The sequence below is a fragment of the Anastrepha ludens genome, chromosome 2 (assembly GCF_028408465.1).
Source record: "Anastrepha ludens isolate Willacy chromosome 2, idAnaLude1.1, whole genome shotgun sequence".
Classification (NCBI taxonomy): Eukaryota; Metazoa; Arthropoda; class Insecta; order Diptera; family Tephritidae; genus Anastrepha; species Anastrepha ludens.
Genome location: NC_071498.1, coordinates 116,071,794 through 116,090,075, shown reverse-complemented (window position 1 = coordinate 116,090,075; position 18,282 = coordinate 116,071,794). Strand labels below are relative to the sequence as shown.

The following is an 18,282-nucleotide window of genomic DNA, read 5'->3' as shown; positions in this document are numbered from 1 at the left end:
GAGCATGGCTCCGGCTCTGGGGTCTACGTGGAATCCAGCGGGACAAAACTGCACTTTGCTCTTGGAATGCATGCATCTGTGTTTCAAGCGGAGGTGTATGCGGTTCAAAAAGCGATGAACTTTGTTGTGGAAAAACGATGGAGAGGCAGATCTATTTGTGTCTGCAGCGACAGCCAAGCTGTGCTTATGGCCTTAGACAGCCCTCCAACCACATCAGGGGTAGTCAAGTCCTGTAAGTCCAGGCAGAACTATGTCGACAGACATAATAGCCTGATGCTAACATGGGTCCCGGGACACGTGGGTATCGCGGGTAACGAGACCTCTGACTCCTTAGCTAAGATGGGCTTTGAGGCCAACTTCTTTGGCCCAGAGCCCGTTTTGCGACTCCCCTCTGCGGCCATCACGGCCACGGTTAGCAAATGGGTAACTACCAGCCACAAGCGAGCTTGGCAGGCTGAGAGAGGCTGCAGATGGACTAAACTGATGTTACCTGTCATGTCCGATCGACTGTCGCAAAGCCTTCTGTCATTAAGCAGAGGGGAGTGCAGACGGCTGGTTGGACTGATGACAGGCCACTTTCTGTGGGCAAAGCACATGGAAAGGTTAGGCATCTCAGACAGTGTACTCTGCCCAGCTTGTGAAGAGGAGGATGAGACGGCGGACCACTTCCTGTGTGTCTGCCCCGCCTTCGCTCGAATCAGGTTTGAGGTCTTTGGCACTGATGTGTTAAGAAGCGACCATCTTGGCTGCTTGGCACCACAAGATCTACTCAGATTTCTGATTTCTTTGGAGATCGGGTAGATTTAAAGAAAATTAAAAGGGAATCCAAGTGTAGAACAATGGACTTAATTAATGTCTGAGTGCTACACTTGCTAGTGGTCCCGACAAAAAAAAAAAAAAAAAAAAAAAAAGTGTATCCCACAGCACTTCAATAAACATCGATTCAAAACTAAACTTTGTAATGGCACAATTTTCTCGAAATAAACAGAATCAATAAAATGGTTTAGATGAATTGAATATTTGTGTACTGGTTTTCTTAAATTTATTTTAGTTGCTGGCGTAGCAACGCGCGCCGGGTACAGCTAGTATAATTATAAACATCACCTTTTTATTAGAAGAGGCTAGAAAAATCTCAGAGAGGAAAAAATTAAAACGAAGCTAGAGAGAACACAAACCAAAATGCTAAATCAAGTTACGAAAATGGTAATCTGGTCACACTGATCACCAATTGCACTAGGCTGCCGTCATAAGAACCACGCGATATTGTCAAATTTGCCGAGGGTGCAGTAACGGTACCACAATAGGCGCCACCTCATTGTGCTCTTCATCGCGGATTATTGGGATTGCAGCTGGAAAACAGTTTTGTTTCTCATGGATACTTGGTGGTGCAAAATTAATCACCCTATTTGAAGATTTACAATTTTTTCCAAAGGCATCGTACGTCAATGTTTTTTGACAATTGTGAACTAGGCTGGAGTGTGTAAAAGTAAAAATAAAGACTTTTATCACCAATTAGAACCAATTTTTTATTTTTTTATTTAGTAAAAAAATTTTTCATAAACAAAATTCATGACTGAAATTACGCCATCTTGTAGATATAAATTAATGTAACACTGGTTTGGAACTACCGAAAAGCGATGCTGAAATCTGATTTCGATCTGAAATATTTAAAAAGGGTTGAGGCCGCAGACTTTATACACTTTCTCGGGCATCGTCATGAAAAGATCCACCATTTATAGTTTATACGAGTATGGAGTACTGTAAATATTGTAAATAAATTAATAATAAATAATTGGTGCTTATACCCTTTTTGGGTGTTTGGCTGAGCTCGTCCTCTTATTCGTTTTTTTATGTTTTCCCACAAATGGACCAGTTGCTTATATTTATTTATAAAAAAGAGAAGTCATGGTACTATAGTAACAGCGCAAGAAGAGCCCAGTTCGGTAATAGTGGTTTTTCCCTGCGGGTTATGAATGAATTGTGTGTGTGTGGTTTTCATGTGGTCATGACATATCTTTACTGTAAATTCAATCAGATAATTAATTAATAACATTTACATTTACATTTACAATAATTTGTCGAGTATTTTTAATACTCGTTTATTTATTATAATTATTATTATTTATTAGTCGCTCAATACTTGCATCTTACGCACACGCACACACAGATTTTCTTATGTACCTATGCATGCATTTGTGCAAGAGCTTGCGCAGTTGCTGGCTGCAGCTATGTTTCAGTGCAACACTGCGGATTCTGGTTTGCTTATTTGCAGTTTTTTTAATTTCTATACCAAATGTTTTTCTTTGTTTCTTTTCTATTTCACGGTTTTCCTAATTCGAAGAGGAGAAATTACATTGAGTAAAAAGTGGTGAATTTTTAACATATTTTATTGTTTAGCTGCAAGTTTCTATGTATGCATGTTTCGTATATATGTATGTATGTATGCACTAGTATGTATACATCGTCACTAACACTAATTGCCACTAATGCTGCAGTTGCCGCGTCCAATGATTTCTTTTGTGATTTTTTTGTTTTATTTTTTGTTTTTTTGTTTTTGGTTTTTGTTTTGAATGTTTCTCCATGCATTTTTATTATTATTGTTTTTGCTTTTCATTAAACTTATTTACTTTGTTAAACTTAAATGAAATTCTTTTTGATTTTCATCAGCTACACTAATCAAACTTAACTTATACATATGTATATGTATGCATGTATATATGTATGTATGTATATATATATATATATATTTATCTAATTTCTATATAATGAAATAATTTACAAATGATTTTGATTACTATTTTGACTATTTGATCATTGGCTTTTCTCTTTTGATTTACTTTTGTTTGTTTATTTTTTGTATTTGCTTTGGTTTAATTAAATGATTTTCTTACAACTATGCATCTATGTATGTATGTGTGTGTACATATGTATTTTCATATTTACAATGTTCTTTGTATGCTGTGCTGTAGGCTTAACCAACAATCGAGTCATAATTTACATTAGGTTTAATTAACTAAGTTTTAGGCTTTTATAAGTACTTTGTTTTTGAAACTGAAATTATTTTCTTAAAAGTGCACTATTTGGCAATATTCATGCATGTCAGAGTGAGATATGCATTTCCTTTCCATTAATTTAGCATTCATTGTGAGCCTATTCGTAAACGCAGTATTATAGTTGCATTGCTTGATTGACTTTTAAGGTGTTGACCGAATGCAGGCTGACTTCGCCGTACTTCAAGCGCTTCATGCTTCATTTTATATATTTCAGGATTGCTCAATTCATTTTAGACAGTTATCAAATCCAAGCAAACAAAGTCAGCCTGTATTTTGCCGGCACCTTTACATTTTGGCCCCTGCTTCTCGCAACATCGAAAAATTTACGGCACTTGCTGTAGAAATCTTATGTCTTACTGGCACTGCTTGTATCAAAACAAAGGGTTGTTTCAAGAGCCGATGTTGAATGTGAACCACACTTAAACGTCAAGTTTTCTTCAGCATTTCATTTCACATTTTTTAATTTCAGACTAACTCAATTTGAACCATGGAAAGATACACAATGAACAACGCGTTAAAGTTATTCAGGCTTATTATGAAAACGGGCGTTCAAATCAAAATGCATATCGCGCACTACGTGATTTTTGCGGTCAATTTAATCGTCCATTGTGCAAAAGTTTGAGCAAACCGGGTATGTAGGAGATTTGAAAACACCAGTGCATGCTCGTAAAGCTCGTACTGCAGAAAATATTTCTGCTGCTCGCGATAGTGTGGTGGAAGAGCCATCCACCTCAACTCGTCGTCGTGCCCAACAATTGCACCTTTCACGCTTGTCGTTGATGAACATTATGCATAAAGTCTTGCATTTACACGCTTACAAGGTGCAACTGACTCAAGAACTAAAGCCTCTTGACCATTTCAAGCGTCGTCAATGGTCAGAATGGTGGCAGGAAATGGCAACAGTGAATGACCAATTTTCGAAGAAAATCATCTTCAGTGATGAGGCACATTTTGACCTCAGTGGATTCGTCAATAAGCAGAATTGCCGCATTTGGGCGAATGATTATCCAAGAGTGATTGCCGAAAAACCAATGCACCCACAAAGAGTGACTGTTTGGTGCGGTTTATGGGCCGGCGGCATCATTGGGCCGTATTTTTTTCCAAAATGAGGCCGGTCAGGCAGTTACTGTGAATAGAGTTCGCTATCGCGAGATGATAACGAACTTTTTATGGCCCAAATTGGAAGATATGGATGTGGACGATATGTGGTTTCAACAGGACGATGCCACTTGTCACACAGCTAACGAAACAATGGCTCTTTTGCGCGAAAAATTTGATGGCCGAATAATCTCACGTCACGGCGATGTCAATTGGCCGCCAAGATCATGTGATTTGACACCGTTGGACTTCTTTTTTTGGAGTTATTTGAAAGAAAAGGTGTACGTCGATAAGCCAGCAATAATTCAAGAGCTAAAGAATGAGATAGTTCGGCACAATAACGGTATAGAACCTCAATTATGCCTCAGTGTCATCGAAAATTTGGACCATCGGATGGAGGTGTGCCGCCGAGGCCGCGGCAGCTATTTGGCCGATATTTTGTTCCATACGTAATTGAGTCGTACCAATATTACCATAATAAAGAGAAATGACAATAATTTGCTAAAAGAATTGTATTTTATTTAAAATTAACACCAGCCATTAAAACTTAACCACCATTTACTTACTTAATTGAAAAAGGTATTTTCACGCGACTTTTTTGCTATCGCCTAGCGTGCAGTGATACTGTAATACTGTGAAACCCTGAAATCAAATGGAGTATCTCTCTTGCCAACGTCTCTCTCCACTTTAAGCTGAGTATGCCACTAAGCAGTGAAGTGCTCTCTCGATGAAATAACGGCCTGAATAAATATGTTTCTCATCGTGCCGACCGTTATTTTATAGCGCGGAAATCTGGGTAATAACAATATCCAATTTGGGGGCTCCTGAAGTTTTCATGAGAGAGGATCTATGAAAAATTGATATACCGTTGCGCGTTGCTCACGGCGAATGTTGGAATGATAAGATAAATGAATTTTACAAGAACGTTGAGGCAAGTCGTATGAATGCCCTAGCTCGGCAAGCCCTTTATCCGGTACCAACAGGGGATTGTAGAGGAAGTATTCTTACTTCTCAAGTCGAGAAGTTCTTAGTTGTTGAGTTCCACACGGTAAACACGAAAGAAAAATACTGACAAGCATTTTTGAAGTCGACCAAAATTACTTGGAGAAATTTTAGAAGAAGAAAAATACTGACAAGTATTTTTGAAGTCGACCAAAATTGTTTGGCGAAATTGTAGAAGAATGAATTTCGTATGCAATTACTTTTTCACCTTTTTTGCAAGAGGTTTACTTTTTTCACAGGAATGAGTTGGGCAGCTCCTCTCAATACTTCCTTTATACTCTTAGTCATTGAACTAAACCAATGAAAGTGGTCTAATAATTCAAAGGCGTAACGGTCCTTATTCTTAATTTATATCCATCATCTTAAGAGTCATGAATATAGATGGCATTCGAGCGCAGGTTGCAGAGTAGCTAAACTTACTTGGTTCGATTTGGACCCAAATAAATCACTTGGTTTACGCTTTATGAATTTGAGTGAAAGTCTGGCAACTGTTGCATAGCACCGTTGAGTATTCAGAACCATGAATAGAGAAAGTGGGGAACCGAGCATGGCGAAAATGTTAACTGTGTTTCTACATGAGCTCGTTTACGTCCGTCTTTATGTAAGCCTGATAGCTGATGAGATTTGTTAGCGCACCCCAATGTATTCCAGCTAACCACCTTGTGATAAACTTAATTAGGTATTTGTCAGTCGTAGAGCATCTAAAATAGTTTAATCAAATAATTTTTCAGTTTTGTAAAATATTAATATACATGAAAAGGAAAATAATGAACATTTATTAGAAATTGGGAAAATTTGCTTAAAGTATCTCGTATTTGCCAGACACGCCCAGAGCGAGGTCACCAGGTAGAATGACTTATCGTATTGCAATCTGCGGGCTTATACGATACAGAGGAAATACATAAGAAGATACAATCAATCAGTAAAATATAAATTATTTGATTTTTTTTTTAACAATTATTAGAAAAACTTTAACTATACGTATTAATTTTTTTTTTCTTGCCAAAGATTGAATTAAATTTATTTCTATTTGGGGCATGGAATCAAATCCATTAACATTTTTTTCTTACCAATAGTCATTCCATTTTCAGGCTCTTCAGTGCACGGTAGAAAATGCCAGTTCGCACTCTGATAATAATTTTTATTAAAGTAAAAAATAATTTTGTAAAATGTGTATACGATTTCTTCTAGTTTCTAGTCATTTCATGATTATAGAGCTCACTCGCTAAACACCAACAACAACGTTCGACGACTGATGCTGTTTTGCAAATTTCATATATTAGGGTTACTTGCGCCTACTCGTTCTTTTATAAATTTAGCAATGCAGCTTTAGCGTTAATGATTTACAGAATCTCACTGCAGATTTTTTATTTACAACATTCGGAGTTTTTTGTTAATTTTCCCTCTTTCATTGCAGCATTAATTTACATTTATTCATAATACTTTTAAGTGATTCTATTCTCTCTTAATTTCACTAAATCTTAAATTTATTTAACTAATTTTATGCTAATTTGTTTCATAAAAAAATTCGAGCGTCAACCTTAAAATAGACATAACTAAAATTCCTTAAAATGCATTGTTTCATGTTGTTGTTTGTTTTTTTTTTTCTTATTAATATTTTTTTTTGTTTTTACGTTTATCCGACAGGATCGGCAGGTAAGTTGTTTATTTCAGCGTCGGGTCCAACGTTGTAAATTCCATTTCGCCGCGTGGCAAAATTAAATCTGGGTCTGTAATGTAGACTAGCGTTGCAATAAAAGAAAACACCGCAGATAGATTTGAGTTTTTGTTTGATTAGTGGAAAAATGTAAGGTCACAGTTAAACAAAATTGTGGATTAAAGAAATTATGTAAAATCGGGGTGGGGTGTGGTTGGGAGGAAATTAAAGCAAAAGTATAATCAAGCGTGAAAATTAAAGCGAAGGCATTAGTAACAGTGACGTGTACGAGTAGTGATATATGTAAATATATGCAGGCCTGGCTACAGGTTTAGGTACATAGAAATATACGTATGCTTATTACACCAAGTCAATTTGTTTTGAAGTGAAAAACACCCTAAAATGCAAAGAAAAAAATAAATCCAAAATTCTCTTTCTTAAATTCTCTGCCATGAAAACATAAAGAAGCAGGCAACAAGGAAAAAAACAGAAAACAAATATTTTTTGTATAACTCATTTGAAAAGTGAAAAAGTACTAAATAAGCATTGATTACACTCAACGACAGCATTTAAGTAGTTTTTTGATGCACCTTCGTTAGTTTGGTTACAAAACTAGATGTGATTCATTTTGGAATACAGTAAATTTAAAACCCTTCATATCGCAAATTAAATTTTTTTAATACAAGACATTTCAAAAGACGCGCCTAGATGTTGTTTTAAATAAAAATTTGTAAAAATTTAGATTCTTTCAAGTTGCACAATCTTTTATGGAAAATACGACTCTTAATTTATATATTATATTATTTATATATTATATCTGAAAAATGACACCATCTAAATGCCCACCAAGAGCACGTCTACAGGCTACCTTTACGAAAATTAAAATGTTCAAGGACTCGCTCACACATTATCGCATTAAGTCCATCAATATCGTTGTTGTGTCCAGGTCTGGATTCATTGTGGGCTTATTCACTTATAGTTTACTTTTCAAAAATCTTCAATTTGGTTTGCCAGTCCTTTTTCTACCCTCGACAGAATCAGTTTCTTCAAAATTTTTCACTAGACTTTGAAATGTCGACAATTATTTCCACCAAAAAATCACGAATTTTGCGATTATTGTTCTTAAAGATCGATCATTTTCATAATCAGTTTCAATGTACTTTGTGTTAGGTTAGATGAAATGGCTGTCCTTGCGAGAGGCCCACTTGTACAAAAATTTAAAATATGTCCGTTGTGATACCATACAGAGGGAGGGGAGTGGAACAGCGGAGGGGGAGGAACTAGACAGAATCCAAGGCTCGGATTAGAGGATTTGAGGATGACAAACAACATTGGCGATTAACGTGTGTGTTAACCGTTTCAACCTGCTAATGAATTTCACCGGATGTGTGATAATTAAATCCGCAATATCCGTTGGTTAGCGAAAAAGTGAGAACCCAGATATTTAAACCTTAGCCCGAAGAAGGTGCTGAGATGATTCTACCTCGTCCTTCAGACAGTTTCTGCAGAAAGGGATTGAAGCAATGTCACACCTCACCGCATGGACACCTAACGGACAGTGTTAGGTGAGAAAACCTACCAAATTCGATAGCTGTGGCTTTCTTAGCCTAAGAAGTTCGCCGAAGGAATTCCCGACTTTGCACGTTTGCGCACTAGCCCAGCGCTCGCTGAGTTGACGCGAGGCCCATCTTTCCAGGAGCAAACCACAGGTTCTTAAAGGAATCCAATCCTCTCATATTGTGAAAGAAGCCGTCTCGAGAGTCCCCTGTCTAGCCAACTCATCGGCCCTCTATGCCGCTGTGACCGGGAACCCAAATGAGGCTAATATCGAACCCCGACTAATTTCGAACGCACAAACAACGAGCCATTGCCCTAATCGGAGTAGATATTTACCTCATTTACTCTAATTACAGAAGCGAGCAGCCTATCACCAGCTTCCTTAATTGCGGCAACTTCTGCTTGAAAAACACTACAGTGGTCCAGAAGCCTCAATTTAAGCTCGATGGGGAGCTCCTCACAGAATACTACCCCACCGAGTCTTCCGTTCAACTTCGAACCATTTGTAAACATATTTGCAAAGCAATGCTTCCAAATGTTGCGCCCCGCCCACTCTTCTCTTGAAGGAATATGAATGGGAAAAATTCCGCTCGGACCTACCGAGGGTGTAAAATAGTCCAGCACCATGGGGATGAACTCAAAAGTTGTTAAGAATGCTGGGGTACCCATAGCTTAAGTCTAGTTTATGGCCCGAATACCTCAATCTGATTGCGGCGCGTGTAGCAGCAGTTTTTCCTGCGATGCCCACGGGTGCCACATTCATCATAGCGTTGAGTGCCAGAGTAGGTATGGTCTGAGGCACTCCATTGATTCCAATGAGCCTTTGAACCCTCTCTAGCTTTTTAATTGATATCATTCCAGCGAGTTCCACCAGACAAGGATTTAGTACAGTAAAATTGGCTTTATAATAGTGTTATAAAGCCTAATGTTAACTTTAAGCGAAAGGCCCCATCTTTTGGCGATAGCGTCCCTCCATCTACACAAGCCGACTATTGCATTCCTAATTCTCCCCTCAATGTTGCGCTTCCACGATAACCCTCTGTCAAGAACACGTTAACCCTCATGTGCTTTGTGTGCATCGCCTTGTATTCCTGGTTAAAGTTGTAGTGAAATTATTCACTACTGAGATTTAAGCGTCACTTTTGAAAAAACGGTTATCCAACAGACTTTCAAGCTGAGATCCATAGCATAGAAAGTCGCGGCTGAGAATGTCCAAGAAGGGGTACTTCGAAGCGCATCTGTATTTTATCAGACAGCCAGGTAGCTGCTCTATGTGCTGCCTCTCACACAATAACAGCTAAACTCGTTGAGAAATGCTTCACAATAAAATTAAAATTTCGAGTATACAGTTCTTTATTTCTCGAGTAGATCGAACGTATATGCTGTATGGCGTTCGAAGTTACACCTTTTTTTTACCAATACTCGGAAATCACAATGCTGAGATATATCATGCAATAGAAGTTTTCTTTTATAAAACACTCCGAACGGAACTTATTGGCGGAAAGAATTGTGTGGTGTACTCGAAATATACATGAAACCCCAATTTTTGATATCCCGGTATACGAATGGTTTGATAACTAAAAATGGTACCGAGAATATTGTACTTGGACTGATGTTAAGATACTTTGAAATCACGAGAAAACAGATGTCGATCTCTCGAAAATATGTATGCGCAATAGATAGATGTATTGCCTGGGCGGCTGCTTTTTCTAGCATTGCTGATATTGTTCGGGGTACCTTCTAGAAATTTGAAGAAATCCAAAAACTATTGATTTTAAATTTTAAGCCAATGGGTTAAGATTTAGAGGGAACCTCTAAGGCTAAAGTTAAAAATGTTTGTATTTTTATTTTTTATGTAAAACATTATGCAGTTAAGACCTTTGTTTATTTTCCAAGAAATATTGCAGTAAAGATCGCATACTCAAAATTTCTAAAAATTGTGATAAGGAATTTGGAATTTTGATTTTTAATTTTTCTACGAGGTTTAAGACTCTAAGATATATGTTGCTTGTTGTTATAAGAACTATATTAAAAGAAAAAACAAAGAATAATATTGTATTAATAATAATGGAGTTTACTTTTTTTAAAACCTATGCTGATGATCCGAATCGCTAGATAAATGACGAAGTATTTTGAAGTATTTCAAAAGTCGCAGCAATCCACTGAATCAGTGAAATGCGCTACGCTAGCATCGCAATATTAGTAAATACATTACTCATTATCCTAAATTATTATTAAAAACAAAAAAAAAAAAAAAAGTCTGGGAGAAGTGTTTTTAGAAATTGATAAGAAAAATATTTCTTCTCCAAAAAACATTTTTCAAAAATTTTCACTGAGTAGATTTCTTATGTCCTTACGTTTCTAGAGGGTTTCGCGCAAAAATGAGTATTTTTCCCCCAAAGAAATTATGGTCATGCTAGTGAAAACTTCAATATAAGTTGCAAATACTGTGTGCGGAATATTACAAACTTGCCAGTCTTAGTATCTTAACCAGTTTAGATTATTTGGGTACTGGGTGGCATTTGCATTTATGAGAATGAGATTGCTGACAAACTTGCACAGAAGGGAACATCACTTGCCTCACAGGTCTAGAGCCTTCATACGGTCTCGACAGTGTGGCACTATTCACTGAGGGACAAGAAAGGGACGTAGTTTATATAGAAGGATATAATTTGCTACTGAAAATGCTATAAGTATTGCATGAATTTATCTCGGAATAATCTAAGAATTATTATAAGAATTCTGGCAGAAAATTGTAGTCTGAAGTAGCACCTGACTAAACTGGGAATTAATTCGCGTGAAATCTGCATATTCTGTAGAGTAGAGAACGCAACTATCAGGTCCGTCCAGAAATTCGTGCGTATTTTACCCATACTTTCACTTTTGCACGATTTTTGCATACAAAGAATTATTCGCGGAATATAACGGAACTATTTATATTTTTTTTTGATATATTGAATGCACAAGTGATAAGTGATTTTAATCGCGGATAGAAGCACGTGTTGTTAGAAAATAAAATGGAATCTTCGAACGCGTATAAGAGGCATATTTTGTATTTTTTTTTATAAAAGTTGGTAAAAATGCAAAAACTGCTGCTGCAGAAATAAACACTGTTCATGGAGACGATACCGTGAGTATAAGGATTGCGCAAAAGTGGTTTTCAAAACTCAGTAGTGGTAACTGCGACGTGGAGGATTCTCCGCGCGCTGCTCGTCCTGAAGTCTTTAACTCCGACGCCTTGTTCGAACTCGTGGAAGCTGAGCCAAATTTGACAGTCGATATGATAGCTCAGAGGTTAAATTCATCGCATGGAACAGTTCACAGGCGCCTGGTTCAGTTGGGAAAGGTTTCAAAGCTGGGAAAATGGGTTCCGCATAGACTTTCCGTCGCCAACCTTCAGCAGAGAGTGAATGTGTGTTTTCAGCTGCTGCAACGGCTTGAAATTGAAAGTTTTTGAACCGTATCGTTACTCGTGATGAAAAATGGGTCCTTTACAATAATCCTGTTCGCAAACGCCAATGGTTAGATAAAGATGAAACACCAGACAAACACCGACCCCTAGAGATGACCTTTACCCCAAGAAGATTCTCTTGTCTATTTGGTGGGATGTGGCCGGTATTGTTTATTATGAACTTCTGGAACCAAACCAGACGATAACTGCTGATTATTATTCTCATCAGTTATCAAACGCGGCCGCCGTAGCCGAATGGGTTGGTGCGTGATTACCATTCGGAATTCACAGAGAAGTCGTTGGTTCGAATCTCGATGAAAGCAAAATTTATAAAAACATTTTTCTAATAGCGGTCGCCCCTCGGCAGGCAATGGCAAACCTCCGAGTGTATTCCTGCCATGAAAGAAGCTCCTCATAAAAATATCTGCCGTTCGGAGTCGGCTTGAAACTGTAGGTCCCTCCATTTGTGGAACAACATCAAAACGCACACCACAAATAGGAGGAGGAGCTCGGCCAAACACCTAACAGAAGTGTACGCGCCAATTATTTATTTTATTTATTTATCAAACCTGAATGAGGCACTTAACAAAAATCGACCGTCTTTAGTGAATACACGCAAAGTTTTGTTTCACCACGACAACGCAAGACCTCATACCGCTAAGCTGAACGAGCTCGGATGAAAGCTAATGGTGCACCCACCATACTCTCTGGATATTGCACCTTGTGATTATTACCTTTTCCGTGGACTTCAATCCCATATGAGTAACAAGAATTACTCCTCAAAGGAAGCTACAAAAAGGGATATTGAAACGTATTTTAGCTCCAAGGGCAACACATTTTTTGAGCAGGGAATTAAAAATGTGCATAGGCGTTGGGAAGTCATTGTAAATAATGAAGGAAAATATATTTTTGATTAATAAATACTTTAAACGACTTTTTTATTAATTCTAAAACCTCCCTTAGAAAACGCACGAGCTTATGGACTGACCTGATACAAGGCACAACGGGAGCACAGGCACAGCAAAATAATCGTAGATGAGCATCGAATAATAAGCGGAAAGACTGATACATGCGCCTTAGGGTCCCCTTTTTTTAAATCTGTGAAGGGGGCACAATAGATCTTAGAATCGCAGAGTTTGCCCTGTAACCATAATAATAATTTTTGTTTTTGCTTGCTTTATATATATATTTATTTGTATCCATTGCCTATTCTTATCAAAGCTTACGGGTAGCTGCTAATGAACTACTCACTTGATTTTTAGTTTTTCGGTATTTCAAAACAAATTGACTTAAAAAAATTGTTTTCAGTTATTCATAAAATAAAATGTATTAGTTAATAGGAATTTGTAGGTACAAGGTGGAGCAAAATTAATCATCTACAATAATTTTGTTTTTACATACTGTCTAAAAGAAATGATTTTGAGTGATCGAGATCTTTATTTTGAATTTACCAGCTCCACTCTTTGCCTTTTTTTATGCTCCAGCCTGTCTAGTTCACAAGCATCAAATATAATTGACGTACGACATCACTCGCAAAAAATGTTGAATCTTGCGACAAGGTGATTAATTTTGCGCCACCTTGTGTATTACGGTAAACACACACACATAGTATACAAAAAATAAAAATACACAAAAACGCTGTGCATAAGCGTAATTTAAAGCAAAAGCAAAAGCTAAAATAAAATTTGCAAAAAAAAGACGAAAGCGCATGAAAAGCCATTCTTTAATAAATAAATTGTAAGACGTCAAAATTTTCAAAAATATCAGCATTGCATACGAGTACAAAAATCGTTTTTTTAACATCACTTAAATATTAAATTCGGCCTGTAGTCGCGGTCTGGCTCAGTGTTTACTTAGATGTTCGTTTGGAGGGGCAAAATAAATAGACGCACATTTTATTATTTTATTTTCACTCTACAATGCCATTTCGTTTCGAGTTAATATCGTTTTTATATCATTTTATTATGTGCGCCAGTACGTGCATTGCTGTAGCTTTGCTTACACTTCTCTCAAACTCTTTTCCACAAACGTCACACTCTTCTTTAGCAGTTGCTCATACTGATAATGGTTTTATGCGACGCAACAAGCAGCGTACAACGTGTGGTAACACACACAAGACACCCCAGATGATGTGTGCCACACTCATATGTGATTATTGACCACCCTCTTACTGCCACTGCATACCTCCTGCCACCCATTTTGTAGCCTTCCTTTGCCCGCCTTTCGATGCCATTCTCTGGCATGCGTTTACATTAAGCTTTGCGCTGTTAACTTTCAGCTTTTATATTGTTCCGTTATATCCGTACATTTTATTGTTATTGCATTTAGTGCACAATCACATACATATGAGTACGAGTGTATGCGTTAGTGTGTCGCAAATGCGAGACTGCGGCATCTTATGGTCATAAAGACGCTGCATAGAACTCTCGAACGAGACTCACACGGTTTGCCATCAAACTGCGTGCACGTTCAGTGTTAATGTGAGAGTGTGGCGAATTGTATTTGGGAGAGTGTAACTAAAAGAAAAAAATTAAAAAATATTTACATTTTTGTAGTCGTAACACATCAGCCATATCCTACCACAACTGACTTTTTATTATTTCTATTACATTCATTTGGTGGTGCCTTCAAAGCTGCTTGTTAAGGCGGAAATTACGCAACACTGTTATTGCTTTTAGATGGATTCGCATACCTATATAGTTACACTTGTGTGCACAATAGCAGCAGTGCGATATATTGCAATGTTTTGGTTATTTATTTACTTTTAATTTATAAAAAATTATTTAGACTACAAAAAAATGTGTATGACTTAAAGCTTCAAATGTGTGCGAAATTTAAAAGAAGGTCAAAAAAATATTTATCGAAATTACAAACTTTCTAGTAAACATATTTAGAAAAATATAGAAATATAGTTTATGAGCTTAATGCTGTTCCAGAATTCCATCCCTTTATTAGACTTTTTTTGCTGACATTTTCGGGTATTTTTTTTCCATATAAACAAAATTTCGCGCTTTCTTTAGATGCTTTCAAGTAGTCATTAAACAGAAAACTTCCCGTGTGGAATTCAATACAATATTCATACATATCTTTTCCGATACGCCAACTCACATGTCACCACTGTATTATTTCCGTTTTGACAAACTGTTATCAGAGATCTTGGATTTTCAAACCGTTACACCTGAAAGCATGCAAAATGATTTGAACCCATCGTAGAATAGTTAAATGCCAAGCGTCCTCTCCCCCTCATTACATAACAAAACTCAACATATTGTACAAACCACTGCTTTGGAAAGTATTTCAAAACATAATCACTACATATTATAAAACAAAGTCGCTTTTTCTGTCCCTATGTCCCCTTATACGCTTAAATCTTTAAAACTACGCAACGGATTTTGATGCGGTTTTTTTTTAAAGATAGATTGATTGAAGAGGAAGATTTATATCTATATAATGTGAAGAAATATATAAAGGGGGCGTGGCAATCGGTCAAAATGTGGCAAAAATACATAATTTTTTTGTTTTCACGGCCATAAATCATAAACGAATCAACCAATTAAAATGAAACTTTCTTGAAGTTTAACTTTGAAATATTTACTTTCGTTCTGCATCAAAAAAAAAAATTGATTTATTTGTTATTTAACCAAAATTGTTTAAACAAAAGCAGCTCTTTTTCCAAAAAAAGCTGTTTGTGTGTGTGTTCGCTGTCAACCGAATGAAGCAACAGGCGTTAAGCGATAATCTCACCATACCTCATTAATGTTGAATTACATCGTATGGTGACGTATGTATGTATGTATTTACGAATCGCTCGCATTATTTCATTTCGGACATATGTACATACATATGTATCTATGTATGTACTGAATTCCATGTAATTATATGTACATACAATTTTACAGCGAAATAAAACGCTATTTTCACGTTCTATATTAGTAAATCGCACATAATTAAAATACAGTTTTTGAATAGTTTTTATTGATTCGGAGCGCGTTTAGTTTGCTATCAATTCCATACAATAACATTTTTTGTCATTTACTTTTTACGACAACTAATAGCTTATTTTCGAAGCGATTTCAACAAATGGGTACAACATTAATCCTTATCCAATTAAATACCTTAAATACATTGTTGTTTTCATATAGATCTATGTATATGGCTCTTTACAGCATATAATTAAAAACAATATTTTTCAAGATATTACAACAGTAATTAGTAATTGAGATCTACCGGAAAAATTGCGTTAGCTGTTGCGTCATCCGGCATTGCCGCTACTCTTTTGGAAAGAGTCTTTTGGAAAGAGGCCGAACCACACACTCTACAATGAAGCACCCGCTGAAAATCGCCACCGATGATGATAACAGCGTCTGTAGTGTTTCTAGACAGAGCAATACAGGAAAATTGATGCGTGACTGCTCATTAATAGTCTGGGACGAAGCTACCATGTCAAACAAGACGTCTGTGGAAGCACTGGATAGGACAATGCGCGATTTGCGCAACAAAAATGCACCTATGGGTGGATATATAATTCTGTTCTCAGGAGATTTCCGTCAAATCCTACCAGTTGTGACTCGAGGAACACGTGCTGACGAAATAAATGCTTCGCTAAAAAGATCCCACCTTTAGTCGTATGTCAATAAATTAGAGCTTAAAACCAATATGAGGATTTCGTCATCTTCACGTGAGAACAGGCTATTTCCAGAGATGCTGCTAAAAGTTGGCAATGGAGAATTAACACAAAGTGAGGGAAGGATTAACCTAGAAAACCTTTGTGTTTTGATAGACAACATCCAAGAGTTAGTCAACAATGTCTATCCAGACATTGATAACATAAGGTATAAGACAATATCTTGGTTTAAAGAAAGAGCTATTCTGTCACCAACTAACGAACAAGTAGATAAAGTAATATAAATAACTTGATTATTTCAAAGATTGATGCGCCGACGAAAATATACTACTCGGTCGATTCTGTTCTCGATTTGGAAGAAGCTGTTCATTTTTCTACAGAATTTCTAAATTCTTTGAACCCGTCTGGACTCCCTCCTCACAAAATGGAGCTGAAAATAGGTTGCCCTGTTATTTTATTAAGAAACCTAAGTCCACCTAAACTTTGCAATGGCACGCGTTTGCTGGTAAAATCACTGAAAACTTTCATAATAGAGTGCACAATACTCACAGGATGTGGTACCGGAGAAGATGTATTGATTCCCCGAATCCCTCTGATACCATCGGATCTACCATTCCAATTTAAACGCTTACAATTTCCGGTAAAGACATCTTTTGCAATGACCATTAATAAATCTCAGGGTCAAACCTTCAACGTTGCAGGCTTAGATTTGAGTGTTGACTGTTTTTCACATGGCCAACTGTATGTCGCTCTTTCAAGAGTAACCTCTAGAGAAAACATGTTTGTATTGTCTAATGACAAGAAGGCTATGAACGTTGTATATAAAGACATTCTGTAATATAGTAATTGTTGTAAAAATAAAATAAATATATATGTAAAAATGCAAAAAGTTAATATGCAAAAATGTAGGGTATGAATTTAGATATCCCAAAGATAGCAGGAAATCTTCATGCTATAAAGAAAGGAGAATTGTTTTACTCCAAATTTAACGCGTGCGGGCCACGGGCAATAATGAATAAGCCAAAACTACTGGATCGATTTTAATCATTTTTTCAGTGAGTAACATAGGGTATATATTTTATACCCGTGCGAAGCTGGGCGGGTTGCTAGTATAAAAATAAATAAGAAATATGCAAAATATATGAAAAAAGACTTGGAAGCACTGAGCTAAGTAGCTGTAAACAAAGTCGCTTAATCACCGCTAAATCGTTGTTGTTTTTACATACGAATTCTTCGCTTGCCGAGCAACAGAATTCTCTAGCGAGCAGAGAAGTGGTAATCGAATGTGGCATTGAAAAGTAGAAAATGCAAAAGATGGCTAGCAAAAAAAAACGTCGCAAAATTCAAAGCAATTTTCGAGCAACTTCAAACTTACACTGTGTTACACCAAAATTCAGTGGCCTACAAAATTGTGTACACAAAATTTGTCTAGAAATTGTAACTAAGAGGCTTAAAAGTTTTTTTAATTATTTATGTATGTATTTTATGTATATGAATTACACTCCTTACAGACTTTGATACAATAGTGGCTTAAACTATACTAATTTGCAGAAAGTTAAAACCTTGTGTTACGTGGTTTTTGTTGTAGCATAGACTATATTTCTATAAAAAAATATAAATAAAAGAATTGTAATGAATAAGTACTTAAAGCTTTGCAATATGACAGCTTTGAATACATTTGAGTGCCTGAAATGTAGTAAAAATGAAGTGTCGTAAAAATTATTTGGTTGTATTCAGACGTCATCTTGTGCGCAAAGAAAGTTCCATCAGTGACTTTCATTTCGGAAAAAGACTATTAAATCTAACTACAAATCTGAGATAGAAGTAGCACGTAGCTGTA

General features: G+C 36.6%; 1 protein-coding gene across 1 annotated transcript in view; it reads right to left on the bottom strand.

Annotated features, from left to right (window-relative positions):
• Window positions 1–1,617: 1,617 nt before the first annotated feature.
• LOC128871903 (hemicentin-1) overlaps window positions 1,618–18,282 on the bottom strand; it is a 334,429-nt gene continuing 317,764 nt past the window's right edge. Inside the window, exon 16 of the mRNA XM_054114067.1 lies at window positions 1,618–6,883. Coding sequence (XP_053970042.1) covers window positions 6,819–6,883 — 65 coding nt within the window. The 3' untranslated portion in view covers window positions 1,618–6,818. The remainder of the gene's footprint in view (window positions 6,884–18,282) is intronic.